Consider the following 17,955-nt stretch of genomic DNA (forward strand, 5'->3'; position numbering starts at 1 on the left):
GTAATTTGTTTTTGCATTAATAATGCATTCCTCTGTTTATCATTGTGTTGATAACGCGTCCTGCAAAATATATGTAACCAAACGTTGGGTTCCATATGATAGTTGCATTCGGTGACCCAGTCAGAAGCATGTTTTCCAACCAGTTTACCGCTTCACGCACAATTTTAATCGATCGACTTTTACGTTTCTTACAGAGTGGGGATGATTTTCGATCGCATCAAAGCCCCTCTACGCTTGGCAAACCATTCCCCGTTAGAGGTGATTACGAAAGTCTCGCTTGTCGCTGCCAGGATGGTGCAAATGGCAATGGCAGAAATTAGACTTTTGTGTGTTTTAATCCATCCATCCTGTTACAGAAAGCATGCCGGGTATAGCGAACTAGAAGTGCAAAAGCTTCTGGCCAGCAGCATTGTTGATAGAAGCACGAGGAAACTATCTAATTTCGTTGCGATACAACTGTTGGCAGGTGTGACACGTAGCAAATTATCCAACGTGTACGATACGCACAGCTTACGGCCAGTGTACTTTTTGTGCAATGATATCGAGACTGTGTCTTGATAAGATTCCAGTGTGTTTACGTTATGTCACCGAACGAGATAAATTTGTGATTCGCCATCGATAATATTTAGAACTGGAACCATGATATATGTGTAGTTATGCTGTATTTTTGCTACTAGAATGCTAACTTTTAAGTCTTCATCAATGCTAATTCGTCTTTCTTACTGTTTCATTGTAGTTCTAGATCATCGCAACGCCTGCTAAGCATGCAGTATTTGGGTAGTGTTTAGCAATAAGAAGGATTTTCTCCTATTACTTGCCGTTTGACCAAGCAGAAAGTCTGGAAATCTGTCCTGCAAAGACACGTCTGGCGGCAGGTGACCGGTATTTCCCGGTTACCGCATAAGAATGGCGGAACAGTTTTCGGCTTCAACCGCTTTTACGAACATGAACAACAACACGGACGGATGGGGTGATGATTGGGGCGATTGGAATGATAACGCCGCTACGAGCGTGGATACGGCAATGCCCAAGACAATTGGTAACGTGCAAACAACACCGAACGCACCTCCTAATGCATACTTCCAACAGCAGCAGCAGCAGCAACCTCAACAACATCTCCAAACACAATATCAACCACAGCAAATTAATCCAAGCGCAGCAGGAACAACGTATTTGAACAATGCAGCAAACCGAATGGATCAACACAATCACAACTATATGCCAAACTTTGCGCAAGGTTCCGGTGGATATCAGCAGCAGATGATGGCGCCTACTACGGCTAACCAATATCCTACCACGAATTACGCACCATCGCAACCGGCGTATGGACAGACAAATAATTTCTTCAACTCACCATCCTCACACTCGGCCCCTGCATCACAGCGCCCACCCTCGCAACCACCAGCTTCGACAACGCCCCAACTAGTGCCGACCTTCAGCCAAACCATTTCCGATAGCTTCGATACAACGGCAGGAAACAGCTGGAACTGGACCGTGCCGGAACCATTAAACCATGCGCAACCAATTGTCTCTAAGGTGCAGACGGATGAAAGTGTCGCGCCAAAACAATTACCGCAACAACCTCCAGCACCGCAGCAGTATGAGGACTTCCCGCAATCGGGCCACATACCTCCAGCAAACGCTCAAATGCAACGTCTGAAGGCGGAAACACTTTCGCCACAGTGGTCAATCGAAAGTCAGGTGTCGTCTGGCGATCGCTCACTGGAGAGTGATCCTAGTGGTGATAATAGAGGCACATCCCAGCCTAACACAGGCGTGCCCTCGGACGAGGACTTGGCCAGCGGTGTAAAAGGATCGTTTAACGGTGGAAAAACATCTGGTGTGGAAAATTCCGAACGACAACCTACATCCTACGCTACACCTTTTGCAACGTCGTCTGCCGCAGCCTCGCTGGATAGTGTTCCCGACAAGCTAGATGAAGTTTTGGAGGCTTTAAGCATTAAGCAGGAAGCTACGGAAATCGCTGGTGGGCACAGCAACCTCGAAAGCAATTACCGTGGCGAGCAAACGTTTCCACCGCCTCCGCCTTCAATCGTCGGAACGGCGGCTGCTGGACCGCTGGTGAATGAATCGCTAACGCATGCCTCTAAATCGTCATCCACCACACCACCCTTGCCACCACCACCGATCGATAATCCAACGGTGGCATCGTTGTCAGCTGGTGGAGGACCTTCACCGCCATCCATGTCCGGACCGCCTATGGTTAGTGGACCACCACCGAAAGCAATGCAAATTGCCAGTTCGAACCCGTTCAAGCGAACCGGTCCACGGTCTCATACAGCTACACCAGGATTGGGTGTTGGACCATCGACTACGTCGATCGCACCACCTTCGACGAATGCCGGTAACACGTTCTTTTATCAGCAGCAGACACAACATCCCGCATTACTGCAACCAGCGCCCGTAGAGGAAGTGCACGGTAACAACAGCGAAACATTAACACCAGAGAATCAGGAAATTCTCGTCGAAACACGCAGCGAGCAATCGATGGAAAATCAAGAAATTGCTCCCAACAACGATCGAAATCAGTACCTCCAAACGGGCCACCTGTCGGAGGATGGTTACGGCGCAGAGACACCACTGTCCGCTACGGTTAACTCGCGTGCTGCTCTTCAAGCGGTCAGCGGATCTGAAATGGACGCTAGTCACGGTGACACTAACGATAGTCGTCTTCCACCGCCGGGCCTGTCCCGATACGTGCCGGGCCAGAACGAACAGCAACCGGAACCGTTTGTGCAATCGGCCATTGGCCAAAACTTTCCGGAACCACCTCCCGGGCTGGACCGTATGGTGCCCGGTATGGATCTACAGAACGTGTCGGATCTTTCGCTCGAGCGTCAAGCAGATGGTGAGGTATCGGATAGTACACCAGCACCGGTCAATATGGCAACGGTTGCAATGAGCGCTAGGAATGATCATCTGCATCACCACCATAATCATCACGGTCACCATCATCATGAGCGGCGTGTCGATATGAGCGATCGTAATCTGTATCGTGTTCCCGGCGAGGATGACAATCACAACCATCACAACCAACAGCGCGTAGTACCGGGTGGAGGGTTAGAAAATGAGCGTCCTGTGTCGGCATCCGTGTCCGTGCCGAACGTTCCCATATCGGCTATTCCGGGAGCGTCGAGCTCCGCGGGATTGATAAACGCTGTGGCGACGCTTGACATGCCTGAGGAGCAGCGGGAATTAGTAATGGACGGTGAAAATCCGGATGATCAACGGGAAGATTCGTTGGTGGGAGGTAACTCCGTACCGGCAATGTCTGCGGCCGGTTCCGGTTCCAGCGCTGCCGGTGCTAGCGGTGGCCCCATTGCTCTGGAAACGGAGTCGAATGTTACGGCCGACACGTCCCGCATGGAACCGTCAAACACGTCGACGGCGGACGACAGCGATAAGGGTGGTTTTTACGGAGCCGGGGGTAGCTCGAAAGGTGCCGGTCGTCGAGAGGACGACAATCTACGACGATCGAACAAAAGCAAAAGCTCGCGCGATCGATACGACACGGAAGATTCCGATTACAGCGAACATGAGCGTCGTCGGCGTGAGCGTGAAACGAGCGTTGGTGTTGCAGGTGGCGGTGGTACGGTAGCTGACTCCGGTTCGCAACGACACGAACGGTCACGCCGCACCGGTGGAATGCCGGGTGACCGCGACAAGGATAAACGAAAGGATAATGGACGCGATCGGGATCGTGACAGAGAGCGGGACCGGGACCGGGATCGCGATCGCGATTATGACTATCGCGATCGTGATCGTGAGCGAAACAGGTCAGTTGAACAGGCTGGTGTGTGCCATAGGACAATTTTGTCACACATTGCCGAATTGGGTATTTATTTTGCATTAATTCTTCTCGCAGATACGACCGCGATCGTGAACGCTATGGGCGCAGTAGTAAGTATGATCGCGAAAGTCGCTACGAAACCGACGGTTCAAAGTACGAAACCGAACGATCGACCCGATACGACAAGGAAGATAAACGATACGGTGGTTCTACGCGCGACGATTACTACCGAAAGCGTGATGAGCGAGGACCGGCGGACGATACACGCGGTGCTGCGGGTCGAGACCGCGATCGGGATACACTTGAAAGACGGCAGAGAAAGGAAAAGGAACGTTCGGAGCGGTACCGAGGTGATGAACGAAGGAAAGGTGAGTAAATTTCTACATGATTCGATCGATTATAATAACCGGTGTGATTATGACGTGTTGCGCAACGTGGACATTAGACACACAATTCCCATAGTCATTTTTACTCGCATGTATTGAGAGGCATTTGAACTTTTTATTAACTTTCATTCGATTGCCCAAAAGGTTACAATTTTGACGATGACCCTATGGATGGTATTATCTCATCCCACCATGCGGCACGTCCGGTGACATCCTGTCCGGCCATTATCTCTGATTCCATGCGACCGTAAATGTTGCCATCGGCAGCACCTAGAGGTGAATTTAGTACAAAGTCTGGTGGTGCCAGCGAGTCTATCATCGCTACCGCATCCCGTTTTACTATGGGTAACAGTCGTATGATCGCTTCCTGTACCAACCGCAAAGCATCCATGTTGAAGTATCCTGCACTTTGCAGGGTGGCCATGTGTTTTAGCAGCAGTGTCATACCGTACAGTTCGGCTAGGCGCGTTAGATACGTTCGCTCGGGCGCAACTTCCATTGTCTCGAGGTAGTGGCTAAATGCATTGAATATTGTACGCTGGAACAGGGTTTTAAGAGAATCTTGTTACCTTGAACGTATTTAGCGCTAGGTTCAACTTACCTCTCCGAACACTATGGCAAGATCCTTAGCGTAGAATATTTGGGTATTATTTCGAACATCGAACTTTTTGCAACCCTGTCTAAGTAATTCCTGTCCACGTTGATAGGTTTGTTCCAACGTGTAAGCCGTAAGCCAGTTCAATGTGTCGAGAATAACTGAATGACGAAAATCGAACGTAAGGTGCAAGATAATGTAATGAAACTACCCGGAATATTGTTGCTCTACAGTATTGCTCACCTTTAAGGTCTAGTACTTGTTCGACCGTAGAAAATTCAACACGCTGCTGCATTATCTGTATGTAATCGGATAAAAATGTCAACGATCCCAGCGGTGACATGAGGGCGAAGGCAGCGTAATCACCTCTCGTTCGAATGCCCAACAATTGCTGGGAAACCTGTTGCAGTAGTACATTGTTCTCACCCTCGTAAGTCACATTCGCGTCGTTGTCTACCCTCAAGTCAGCAAGTCCGGCCATGCGAAGGTAACCGTGCCCGCCACAAGCTTCCCGGCAATCCTGTATACCGTCCCGGGCCGCCCAGCTGCAGATGGGTTTGACGGCGGATGCGACAATATGTATCTCCAGCAACAACTCGTTCGCGATCGGTTCTGCGCGAAGCATGCGAATTTGCGCATCTCCGGACGCACAGACAAACCATCGATTAAACATCTTCAGCGCCACACAGGTGGCGAGATGTGGCAGTAATCGTTGCTGTTGCGACTGGTACTCTAGAATCGGTACCTCCAGCTCGTCAGCTGTTGGACCAAACTGACGCCTGGCGGCTGAATAACGAATGCCGATGGTGAGCGCTTTGGCGAGTAGTGTCTGTGACACGATACAGATGTTAACCCGACCCAGCACAAGCGGTCCCAACGATAAGGCGAATCGTTCCACAGCGCTGCCGATCGGCGATTCAAACTTTCCCGTCACCACGTTCACATCTCCGTACCGTGCTAGTAAATGTTCACGTGGAATGCGATACTGATGGAAACTCACGTACCCATTGTCAACGCCATTTAGGCCGGCCTTTTCGCCCAAATCGCCCACCAACAAACCGGGAAACGGTTGCAGTGTATAGCGATCACGGATCGGCACCAAAAATCCACAAACACCGTGACATTCACCATCCGCTGTGTACAACTGTGCCCAGACGATCGTATCCGTGCAGCTTTTCGCTAAATTTCCTGCCCAACATTTTGCCGCCTCAAAATCCGGCGTGTCGAGGATGAACTCGCGGTGGGTCGGATCGTATGTTGCGCGCGTTCGAATTGCCCGAGCGTTCGTGCCGTGTCCGACTTCGGTTAGCGCGAACGAGCCAGTAATTTGTCCCGCTTCGGCCTGCTCGATCACATGCGCCAACCGACCGTTCGGTTCGTCGAACATGCGTATAGCACCGGTGAAAAACAGATAGTTGACGGTTAGGCGCACCAGCAGCGACATATCATATTCGGCAATGGTTGAGTAATAAACGGAGGCAAGATCGGGATGCTGCGTAAAGATGTCAAAGTCGAAGAGACGTTCACGCTGCAAAACCTGCATCTGTACCATTGCCAAACGGCGCCGTTCATCTGTGGGAAGATCACGTACGGTGCGGCCCCGTATGAAGGGTTCACTGGTACGAAACAGCCGATAGAGTCGATATTGCATTTCAAGTCCACGTTGATCGGTAAAGCAAAGGCGCATCCTGCGCCAATCGATCGTGGCCACACTGCGGTACTCTTCCAGTGGTCCGTGCTTGGGTAGGGGGCTAAAGAATCGCTCATCCTGTAATAGCGTTTCTATTGTGGAAGAGCTGAGTATACGTAATTTAAAACAAATTGGAGCGAGATGCTTTTAATTCAGTTGACATTATTGCATTCAAATCATTGAACTAACCGATTTGCACCAAACTCGATGAGCACCATTTTCTACGGTTATTTAAAAATGAAATAAAGTGCACGTATGTTTGGTTGAAGCCACTAAACTTGATACTTGCTGGATGTTCCTGCAACTAGAAGCTTTAACTAACGACTGCGATCAAGAAATGTAATGAAGGTAACGACGAAGCCATAGCTGTTGAATAGCTACATATCAGTAAATGTAGAAAATATGGGAGAAGCGAAAAGTTTCGTTCGATATACGCACTGTGCCTGTGTATCATTCAGTTCGACCCGAATTTTGGACACAATTGCGAAACGATACCACGAAGCACTTTTGACTTTGTCTTTTTTTTTGTGAATCAAATTATTATTTTTTGTCTGTGCAATCGTGTGCAAACGAATATGAACTTGAGTGCAACCCTCCGAATACATTTATTATGTATTCAGATCAGTGGGTTCGGTAACGGTAACGACAGAGTATCGTTTTTATACGTTCACTGGTTGGCGAGTAATGTTTGATGTCATTATGCAGCATAAAACTAAATATATGCAATTAAAAGCGTTCGAGAGGAAAATGATCAAAAAGCTTCTTTTTGACCCCCGTATATGTGGAAGGACAATGGATGAGCTGCTACAATTAAAAGCTCTACGAGCTGTATGATTATCGTGTAGTGGACACGTCAGTCTCCGGTAGGCTGTTCATGTCATGAGAATGACACCGGACAACCCAGAGCCCGTATAGGCATTTTACGGCGACCACATAGACAGGTGTTGATGTGTCCGCCAGAAAGGCCGAGATGATGGGTTGATAGACGACGGTGCTCGACCGTGAGCGATTTAGAGGACTCCTTGGTTTACGTTATATTGATAACGTGTTCCACTATGCATATAGGGTGAATTCTACATTTAACTCTACATATTCACCTTGAAATGCAGAAATGGCTTCGACTATTCCACTGGAACTCGAAACCCTCCTATAATAAAAGGAAGAAAACGAGTGTTTGTTAGTAATTGGTTTTATTTGTATTTTTTTTAATATAGTCGGTATTAGAGTTAGGGCAGATGCACTAAACCTGTTTTAAGTGAACATTTTCATTCATCAATGTCCTCTAAGATGAACTATCTGTACAGATAGATAGATCGGTTGAGTTATGCTTGTTTATTTCCATTATGTTGTTAAGGAATGAAAGTAAGAGCCCTTCTTTCAGTTCTTCACAACGAACGAATCAATTCGCTCAATTTCTCAACGATCAACGCTAATGATTTCCCCAACTATAATCTGTAACTGTTACGTGCATTGCATATATTTAATGTTTTTTTTTCTTTATTGTTTGTCCGTTTCATTCAGATGATCGCTACCGGGAGGGCGAGAAGCGTCGCGATCGCCACGATCGACGATATGATCCGGAAGATTATCGTACGGGTAGCAGAAATGGAACCGAGCGTGATCGTACTCGGGACAGCCGCGAAAGGGACGACCGAAAGGAGAAGGATCGCAAGTACATGAGCGCTGCTAGCGGATACGGTATGGTAGCTTCCGGTGCTGCCGGTGCTTACGGTCCGTCCAGCGGGTACTACGATCCGTACAGTTACTACGCCCAACATCAGCAGTATTACGAACAGCTGCGACGCACGAACCCCCAAGCGTACGCCGAATGGTACCGTACGTATTACGCGCAAATGCAGGCGAGCCAGCTGCAGCGCGATCTTCTAACGACGGATGGACGCGAGTCGGTTCACTCCGGTCGCAGCTCAGCAAACGACAAGGAACGGTAAGAGAATAAGACGGACCTTGGTAGTAAATCCGTTTTGTTTGAGTGTGTGTGTGTGTGTGTGCGTGCGTGTGGGTGTGTTCAAACATTTTTGTTTAACGTGGTGAAGTGTGTTTCCTTGTTGGGGGGATGATCGTGTTATAATCCTTCAAAAATAATTACGGGTTGATAAAATAGGGTGTATCTTATAAATATTTTTAAAAACAAAAACTACATTTACGATAGTTTTGCTTCTACATCTTCATGCTGTGATAGCAACGACAGGGCTCTTTTCAAATTCAATTCACTATCGCCGTTGAACAATTTAAAATTGCTTATTACCCAGTGTGTTCTTTTGCATTGCATATCTATTGTTTGGTGTGTGCGCATAATTTTAAAAATTTATCTTAGCTTTATTGTTTTTCCTCTTCTACAACACATAAACCGTCAGATGCATTCTGCATTTGAATGCGCAAGAGTTGCCTTAATTTAAAATGTCTCTTACCTATGGCTTTGATTACTCTATGTTTCCCCATTTACTTTTAACTTTACACGTCATCCGGTTATAACCTTTTGCCGCTGCTGTTTTGCACTAACGATCATCATGTCTTGGTCCCATTGTTTCATACGGCCTGGATTTTTACATACATTCATTTGTTTAGCACACTACCAGAACGAATAGCATTTATTGCACCATTTCAGCACCGGTGCTTTTTTAGCGTTTCACAATGGAAAAAGGTTAACTTATTTAATGCCATAAAACGTGACCTTAAAAAAGGGTGTTCTGCGTAGGGTTGCTTTTTAGCATCGGTACTGGCAATAGAAGATGGCCATACTTTAAAGCGTTAAAATTTGCAGAGAAGTTCCCATTAAGATGCTTCCAGCGGTGTCAGTTGTTACTGCTCGTGGCTTAAAATATAGCAAAGAACCACACGTGAGGACGCTCACACACTGTGCAGAACGTAAATGATCCCACTCGTTAGCAGTCTTACCGCGAAGATGATGTTTGGAGTAGTTGGCAAAGATAAACGCTACAGTGCAGTGGTTGCAATGCGCTCTCTATATATTCATCTGCAGGTTTAATCGGACCACACCGTTTATGCATCCGCCCGGTGTGTACAATCCGGAGGAGTACCATCGCCATTTTAATAATCAATCGTTACCGTCGGCTGCCGCGGCGACCGGTGCAGCCGGTCCGAGTTCGCTGCTCGACCAAAGCTATCTGACCGACGTGTCTGGCCAGCCGTCGTCACTGCCACCGATGTTCCACCATCAGGCGCATGCCTTCCAGCATCAAGCGCAACTACACCAGCAGCACCAGCGGGCAAACACATCGCTGGCAATGGACCGAACGTATCGTAGCGAAGCGGGCGGATACTTTCAACCAAGGTGCTTTTCCACTTTATCATTTCATTCTTTTATTCGGGCTTTAGTACACAGTGTATGGGGATTTGTTTTTTTTTTTTGTTAATGTTAGGGTATCTGTTCTGTTCTGGGAGCGCTATCAAACCCATTCCATTCATTCATGCTTTTCATGGTACTGTTCAGTAGTTTTGTATGCACACATTCATATTAGTTACCGATACATTGTTGAAATGTACAAGTTGATTATTTTATTAAATAGTGTATTGTTTTGGCATGATTATTTTGTACTGCATGAAATGTTTATTGCTTGGTATGTTGTTTTTGTTTTACAATTATCAGTTAACTAAGGTCCCATCAAGAAACCCCCAGGTGGTGCTGTAAACGTAAGAAGGCGCATGTTTAGCTTTCGTATGGTAGATTACTGTTGTGAAAGTCGTTTTTTCTTTGATATATTCCTACATGATTCCTTTGGAGTAATAATTAAACCCATCGATCAAAGGCAATGATCGTTCAGTCGTATAATATTAATATCTTTCAAACGTAAATACGTGTTGAACCCCCGTGTACATTGTTTAATAACGTTTTTCTAATGTTCTATGGGTCTCTCAGAATCGATCAAATTGATGCATCTGCGATTAAACCCGAGACCGGAACGGAGCTCGCGATGATGGAACCAGAACGCTTAACACCGCGCAAGTTCCCCGAAATACATCCCATCGTAAGCGTGTCTGCCGGTTTGCTTATTTCGACCAAAAATCGTTTGACCATGAACGGAATGGCGGATACAGTTAAAATATATAGTCTAGGTAAGTGAGCAATTCAAGAACAAAAAGAATTTTGCAAAAAACATACGGTAAATATGCCCTTTCGTTTCAGGATACAACGATGCTAGCAGAAAACTGTTTCAAACATACCCGGGACCGCTGGTAAAGGGAGTGACGCATAAAAAGTCAGTGATCGAATTCTGCGAGGAACAGCTGCGCCAAGGGCCTCCTTATAGTGGTGCATTGGCTTTGATTAAATCGCGTGGCAATTCGATCAACAGTCTTCATTCGTCTTCACTAGCTCCTGGCGTTAACCGTAGCTCGTTTGCGCTGTTGTGGAATTACATCATTCTACTACTGAGACAAAATGGCGTAAGTGCTTCGATACGTGTACATAATATCGACATTTTATCTCATATATTTTATGTTTTTTTTTATTTCGATCGACAGACATTTGTTGGGACAGATATCTCGGAACTGTTGATGCGGAACAAGGAGGAGTACCCATTCGAGTCGATTCTGCCTAGTGTAACGCGTTCTGCTAATATAAGTGGACGCAACTCATCCCTATCCCAGGCAGCTGCAGAACGGGAAGCAGATACCCGACAGGAAGGGGATAGTGAAGAGGCAGGAGATGCTCCGCTGGATGGTGAGGGTGCACAGGAAGTGCTGAAAGATTCGCTAGCAGAAGTCGCACCAAAAACACTGTCTGAGCTAGAGATCACGGACAAGTTCCGCAGCTATCTGCTCTATGGAAACATTAGTGAAGCCCTCGAATGGGCTACAGAGCATAATCTCTGGGGACACGCACTATTCCTCGCTTCGAAGGTAGACTCGCGGCAGCATGCAAACGTGATGATGAAGTTTGCCAATAAGCTAACGTTAAACGATCCGCTCCAAACGTTGTACCAGCTGTTGAGTGGGAGAACTCCAGCATCTGTTACGGTAATTAGATAGGATCGTTCATTATTCATAACGGAGCCCCATGTACATTGTTTTGTTTTTAATTGTTTGATTACAGAGTGTTTTGGATGAAAAGTGGGGTGACTGGCGGCCGCATTTGGCGATGCTGATGTCAAACAGTTCTGCCAAACCGGAACTGATCAAGAAGTCGATCACAACGCTCGGCGATACGCTGCTACATCGAGGCGACCTGTATGCAGCACACTTTTGCTACCTCTTGTCCGATGTGGCCTTTGGTCGATTTGCCGACGTTAAGCAGGATGCCGCTGTTGGTAACAATGGTACCGTCAGATTGGTGTTACTTGGTGCTGCTCATCACAATCGTAGCTTCCGCGAGGTGTCTACGAACGAATCGATTATGATGACCGAAATCTACGAGTATGCGCGATCCTTGAACGAAGATCGTTATTCAATTGCGGAATTACAGGTAAGCTGATATTGCAGAATGTAAATGATTGATGCGTAAGTCAAGTATATAATAAAACGCTTTGTTTTATTTTCAGCGCTACAAATATCTGCTAGCTTGTCGTATGCTTGATCAGGGCATGCAACTGAAATGTTTGCTCTACATGGAACAAATAGCGGACCAAATACAGTACGATCCGTACAGTTTTGATACTGATTTTGTGCGAAAGGTAAGAGCAAGTTAAACCCTAACCGAGAATAATATCAATGAAAGGTGATCACGTCAATTTAAGTGCTAGCGAGAAAGTAAGCGACATAAGTGGTGGGTTCTTTTAAAGTAGAATATGTGGAATATTAGATGTTTTTCAGAATCCAGTTTCTTGATCTTGGTTGTTGTATAAAAGTTACTTTTGATAGATAGGTCGAGAAAGCCTTGTGAAGAGTCAAGTTCTCTCTTGCAACAGATTCCACTTAAATTTGAAAAAAAATCCAGAAACGATTGAAACTTTACCATTTAATTTTCACAATTTTGCAATTCCATGTTTGTTTTTGTGTTTTTAATTTGTATGATGAAACAATAGGTATACACGCTTGGTGATCGGTTGAAGTATTACGATCCGGTCATGGAAAAGGCTCTGGATGAATCAGTAAACAACACCGGGCGGGGAAATATCTACGCGAACGTAGAAGATCCACAATGGTTGAAACGGTTGAACGAAAGACTCCTCAACGGTGTAAGCATTTATTTTTGTTGGTCATTAATTTATGAAGTAAAATTTAACATAATATTAATATTATACTTTACGCTACAGTCTTCGAATGGTGCCTCACATTACAATAACGCTAGCGATGGTCAAGTGACGTATGATTATAACAGCTACGGATATGCTGCGGATCAAACACAGGCTGACGAAGCCGTTGCTAAAGAGCGGCATCTTTCTGTTCTGGAACCACCGTACCCATCGGAATCGAACGACATTAACAAGCAGTTTAACGAAATTAGCCAGCAGCTTGGTCAGCTTAATTTGCAGTACAGTGATCAACAACAGTCGGAGGAACAACAATACCCATCGTCGCAGCCCAATACCGCTCCGTACGAGTTGAATCCCGCTGTACCGAATTACGATCAAGGTTACGAATCGATTAACCAACAATCGCTGATTGATCCAACGGTCGAACAAGCGGTCCAACAGTTGCAGGACGATTATAGGCAGCAGCAAATTCAACAAGTCCACCACCAAATGCATATGCAGCATTTGAAAAGCTATGTTGAACAGCAACAGCAGGATTTACAGCCGCAGCAAAATCAGCAGTCAGCCGGAACTAACTTTTTCACACCAGCTCCAGCAAACAATGAAACAATGTCGGCGCCATACGATACAGGATACTGGGGCGCCCCTGGTAACAGTGAGGTGAATAGATTTTAAATATCTTTTTATTAGAATTAGTGAATCCTTTGATTATCTCGGGGTAGTGTTTTAAGTTGTAAGAGTGGATATTTTTTTATTTTAATTTAATATAACATCCGCTTGAGAATGTATGGGATAGTTATTATTTTGTTTTGTTTTTTTTATAGTTGCCATTATATTGGTAAATTATAATACTTTTGTTACGTGGTTTCCACCCTGTTGGCTCGGTCAATCTTAACATTAGGAATTGTGAGTTCGAGCTATGTACTTTTTTTCCTTTGCTATTCCTTGTTTTGGTTTTGTACGATATTGTTTTCTACGCACAAACGCACACACACACACAACTGTGTAAACGCTTACTTCCTCCCTACAAACACGGAATGCAGCTACGATCACAGGAAAAGTCGTGGCAACAACAGCAACATCATTTCCAACCGGATGAGGAGGAAAACGAACTGGACGAGGAAGACGAAGAAGAACAAAAGGAGTACGATCGTAGTTCACTGTCGCCTTCACCGGCAATCGATGCGATACAGGAGGAAGTCGCTGAACGGGATTGTGGCACAGCGTTCGATTATCACCGTACCTCACAACTGCAACAGGATGCGTGCGTAAGTAGCATTATAACCGATGGCATTGACAATGGGTCGCGAGACAGTGCTACTAGCTCGCCACTTTCGGAAACGTTTCGTGGCAATTATTGTGCTAACAAGTGTAACGTGGCGCATGATGTGCAAAAGCTTCAGCAACAGCGGCAGCTCCAGCAGCACCAGCATCAGCAGCAGCAGGACCATCATCACCTTCGACGACAAGCCTCAGTCAAAACAATCGTATGGCCACGCACAAATCTGCATCAGGCAGCACCTGTAAAACATGTGCAATTTGATGTTTTAAAATCTGGCCTAAGTGTGCGAGAGCAGGTGCCGAATCAGCTAGTGGTGCGTAAGGTTAGAAAGAAACGCCGTAAGGTTTCGATCACGGGCACTGGACACGGGGCAGCTATGTTGCCATCGGATCAAATCTGCCCTGAACGGCGTGGCACTTCGATGAAGCTATCGAAAGCTTACCTCTATACGGCGCGTAGCCGGCGTGAGGGTTTCCTAGCAAACCGAGACGTAGTCTACAACGGTACCTATCCGATCGATATGCCCTTCTGTAGCCGTTTTAAGGATTATAATTACAGCGGCGAAAGCACCGAGTCAGCGGAACACAGTGACGCTCGTAGCGGGAAACCCGTAATCGATGAGGGTATTCGGGATTACTTTGAGGGGATAGATTTCGGCAGCTTGCGGCGTCGCCGGCGTTCCGTTTCCAACCGTAGCGAGCGTTCCGTGTTGACCTATGCAATTGATGAACCGTTGTAGCACGGGTTCTGTTAGAGCGTTTAGTATGTTAGGTTCCAAATCACGCTGTGTAGGTCTTAACGATTTGTTTAGTTCTGTTGGTCAGCACACAGCGAGCTTATGCTGGCTCTGCGATGCTTTAGATAAATGTAGCAAAAGTGGTAGTTGCTAAGTTTTAGAAAGGTTCCAAAGCAGTAAAGAACAATTTTGCTGATTTATGGTCAGGACTAATCTGAATTCCAACCGTCCGTTTTTTTTTAAATAACCACTGTTTATTAACTTTCTTTAATTTAAGCTTCAATATGCTTTTTCAGTTCGCATAACTTCTTTTTGCGTGCATTTCCGTATTTCCCCCGTTTATTTTATTTGTAATGTGATAGATTTCGTTATACCACAAAGTGAAATCTTTCGACTAGACGTTTACTGATTGTTTGTTGAACCTTCTCCCACTTAGGCACCGAAACCGACGATCTCAATGCCAAATTCTGTCTCGAAGCGGCCCGGCTTTGGCGATGATACCGACGACGAACGAACGGGAGGAAGAGGTGCGGGTCAGGCCGCGATGTCTGGAAATTCGGCACCCGGTGGTAAACCACAGCAAATGTCGAGTGGAGCCGCTCAAGCGAAAAAGAATGCTCCCGCTGCTAAGGATGGAAAATCTGCTGCTGGGGCCGCCGGTGGCAATGTTCAAGGGTATGAGTGGAGTGATTATTATAAGTAAAACCAGTATAATTAATTTGTCAATTCTCGTTTCAGATCTGGTTGGTTCGGTGGTATATGGAACAAGTTTTCACTCAAACCGAAAAACCAGATGATACTGCCCGATGATAAAAATCCAAAGGTATTTAACTTTTTATCATGTGTTGTGAATGTATTGAGATAGTTTAATGAGTTGATATTTTTAAATTATTTTCCCCCATCTTCAGATTGTTTGGGATGAAGTGACGAAACGTTGGGTAAATACGGATGAAAATGAGACAGAAGCGGAAGCATACAAACCACCGCCCAAGATGTCTGATCTCGTCACTGCTGGTCCAACTATTACGGGTGGTCCTTCACAAATGAGTCCCCCGGGTGTTGCTGCAGGACCGTCTGTACCGCATATGCCATTGCAAGATTCTGGTTCTGCTTATCCGCAACCAGTGCCCAATGCGATGGGTGGAACTGAAAGTACTCAAATCCGTTCTTCACAACCCATTGGTGGTGGTAATGTTGCCGGTGTAGTGCAATCAAATGTTGCGACGGTCAATGCTGCTGGTCCGGTAGGGGAACCGACGAAAGTTCCCACACTGCAGTCCAACATGTACAAAATGCAACGCAACCGAAGTATGTGTTCGTTTGTGGCCATTTAATGACATATATTCTAGTAATTTGCGCTCCTGACCACACTAACGGATTCGGAGCCGGTTATTAATCAACAACTCTGGCTGGTACCAAACTAACGACTACGGAACCGGTTTTTAACCAATATCTTTTGAGCCGTTATTTTGGAGCTGGCTCCGAAACCGATACACGGGAGTCGGAGCAGGTTACAAACATTTTTGGAGCTGTTCAGAGACCGCACCCTCTCTGAACCAACACTAGGCTATTCTTTATGTGCACTACAATAAAATGTTTTATTATGTTTCATTTCCACAGCCCTGAAACGATCCTACGTTGATGTGTTCAATCCATCCGGTGCGGCCCCGAGCAAACCCACGGAACCGGTACTAGCACCGGCTGTTCCCACGTTGCCTAACGCTCAGGGAAGCTTTTTTGTCCCTGGCGGAGCTCCTAATACGGGAGGAGCTGAACAACAGTCGGATAATGTCGCTGAGGTAGTGTAGAAACATTTGAATGGTCTGTCCTTTATCATTTCTTACCACATGTTTACTCTTCTAGGGAATGCCACAGTTTTACAACCCCAATCAATTCGCTGGTGGACCCGGTGGTTATCAGCAATAATATCGAACTGCTTACCAAACCTCATTCAAGCTCAACTCAGGATGATGAAACCACGGCCCCTAATACAGCTGTGTGTGTGTCTCCTTCTCTCTCTGCAGACAGTGCGGACAGTATCCTGTTCCGTTTGTTTTTGCTGAAGAATTTGGTTGCTTCACATACACGCACACCGCATGGACACCGAGGTTTGCTAACACAAAAGTATCAGCCACGTATTCAAACACAAGTTTAAAGTTCAGTAGTGTGCATCCCCCGTTTTACCTGCGTTTTATGTTATTATGTATTTTCAATGTTATGTGTTATCCTTACCTTATCTCGTGGCTTCCGATTCATACCGCATATTATTTTTTTCGTCAGTTATGCCTACCTTAAGTTGACGGCAATATTACATAAAATGGAAAATAAGCGAATGACGTTATTTAATATCAGTTCGTTTGATTTGTCCTGAGATATTTACAGTCTTATTCGTTGAGAGGTAGAAAGCTGTACGTGAATGAACTCTGTACCCCGAACGGGTTGTAGAAAATGTGCCGGTTTTCATCTGAGAATGCAACTATGGGGCGAATCATTTGAATATAGCAGCAGTACGAAATATTATGTGCAACGAAAACTACCCACGGTAGAAAATCAAAGGCAATGATTAATGGTTCTTTCGGAACTTATTTCACTTAGTTGTGTTCCTGCATTGGTGGTTTGTGATGCGTTTTCTTATAAGTTGGGGAACCAAGACCTAAAAGTGTCCAATTTCCATGGTATGTGTAATCTATTGGTTTGTTAAAGTGTTAAATTGTTTTATGTGACGTTATGTTGCGCCTTCGTTCCATGTAATCAATATAGACAGAAAACAATACATTTAGGCTAAGAGCCCGGCTGCGCAGTGGAACACTGGATGACATTCTTAGTGAGAGTTATGTTCAATGTTTTTCTTTTTTTTTATTTGTTGACGGGTAGAAAGGAAAAGATTATTATTATAATTATCAAAATATCCCTTTTTCTGCATAGGTTTAACATTTGTGTATGTTTTATATCAGGTATCAAACTAGCAAAGTTTTGTGCACTATTCACTAACGCGGTTGAACGATGGTGCACAAAAGCACACACAGTCTGGCAATAAAGAAGGGAAAGCATCTAAAGTAGTGAGTCTTTGTGATATGGTATAGCCCTCGTTATTTTGTTACCTTTATTTTAACCTCTTTTGCATTCATTGATTGTATCTCAACCTTTATCCTTAAGTGTATAATGAAAAGACACACAAGCACTCCGATACTCGGCGGACGGGGTTTATTTGCAAAACAAAAGATTAAACAAATCGAACGGAACTGCAGAAAAGCGCATAGAAAAAGGGATATTATATAAAAT

At 45.5% G+C, this 17,955-nt stretch overlaps 1 protein-coding gene across 4 annotated transcripts; it reads left to right on the forward strand.

Annotated features, from left to right (window-relative positions):
* Positions 1-886: 886 nt before the first annotated feature.
* On the forward strand, positions 887-17,646 carry LOC128301712 (uncharacterized). Of its 4 annotated transcripts, XM_053038329.1 has the most exons (17): positions 887-3,797; positions 3,887-4,179; positions 8,004-8,427; positions 9,484-9,795; positions 10,381-10,577; positions 10,648-10,907; positions 10,986-11,363; positions 11,448-11,480; positions 11,557-11,925; positions 12,002-12,133; positions 12,485-12,637; positions 12,716-13,315; positions 15,110-15,348; positions 15,412-15,496; positions 15,582-15,981; positions 16,294-16,472; positions 16,537-17,646. In XM_053038329.1, the coding sequence occupies exons 1-17, from the start codon at positions 907-909 to the stop codon at positions 16,597-16,599; spliced, it is 7,008 nt and encodes a 2,335-aa protein (XP_052894289.1). In that variant the 5' UTR covers positions 887-906; the 3' UTR covers positions 16,600-17,646. The 4 variants fall into 4 exon arrangements, with proteins under 4 accessions (XP_052894289.1, XP_052894280.1, XP_052894272.1 ...); XM_053038320.1 differs by having other exon boundaries at positions 10,986-11,480; positions 16,294-16,475; positions 16,549-17,646; XM_053038312.1 differs by having other exon boundaries at positions 10,986-11,480.
* The last annotated feature ends 309 nt before the right edge of the window (positions 17,647-17,955 follow it).

This window comes from Anopheles moucheti, chromosome 2, assembly GCF_943734755.1.
Source record: "Anopheles moucheti chromosome 2, idAnoMoucSN_F20_07, whole genome shotgun sequence".
NCBI classification, from domain to species: domain Eukaryota; kingdom Metazoa; phylum Arthropoda; class Insecta; order Diptera; family Culicidae; genus Anopheles; species Anopheles moucheti.

Excerpts from the sequence above, each read along its gene's own strand:
- LOC128301712 (XM_053038312.1), top strand. The coding sequence starts at position 907 with ATGGCGGAACAGTTTTCGGCTTCAACCGCTTTTACGAACATGAACAAC. Across the intron at positions 10,578-10,647 it reads AGTTAAAATATATAGTCTAG|GATACAACGATGCTAGCAGA; the intron begins GTAAGTGAGCAA and ends CTTTCGTTTCAG. Across the intron at positions 15,349-15,411 it reads GCCGGTGGCAATGTTCAAGG|ATCTGGTTGGTTCGGTGGTA; the intron begins GTATGAGTGGAG and ends TTCTCGTTTCAG.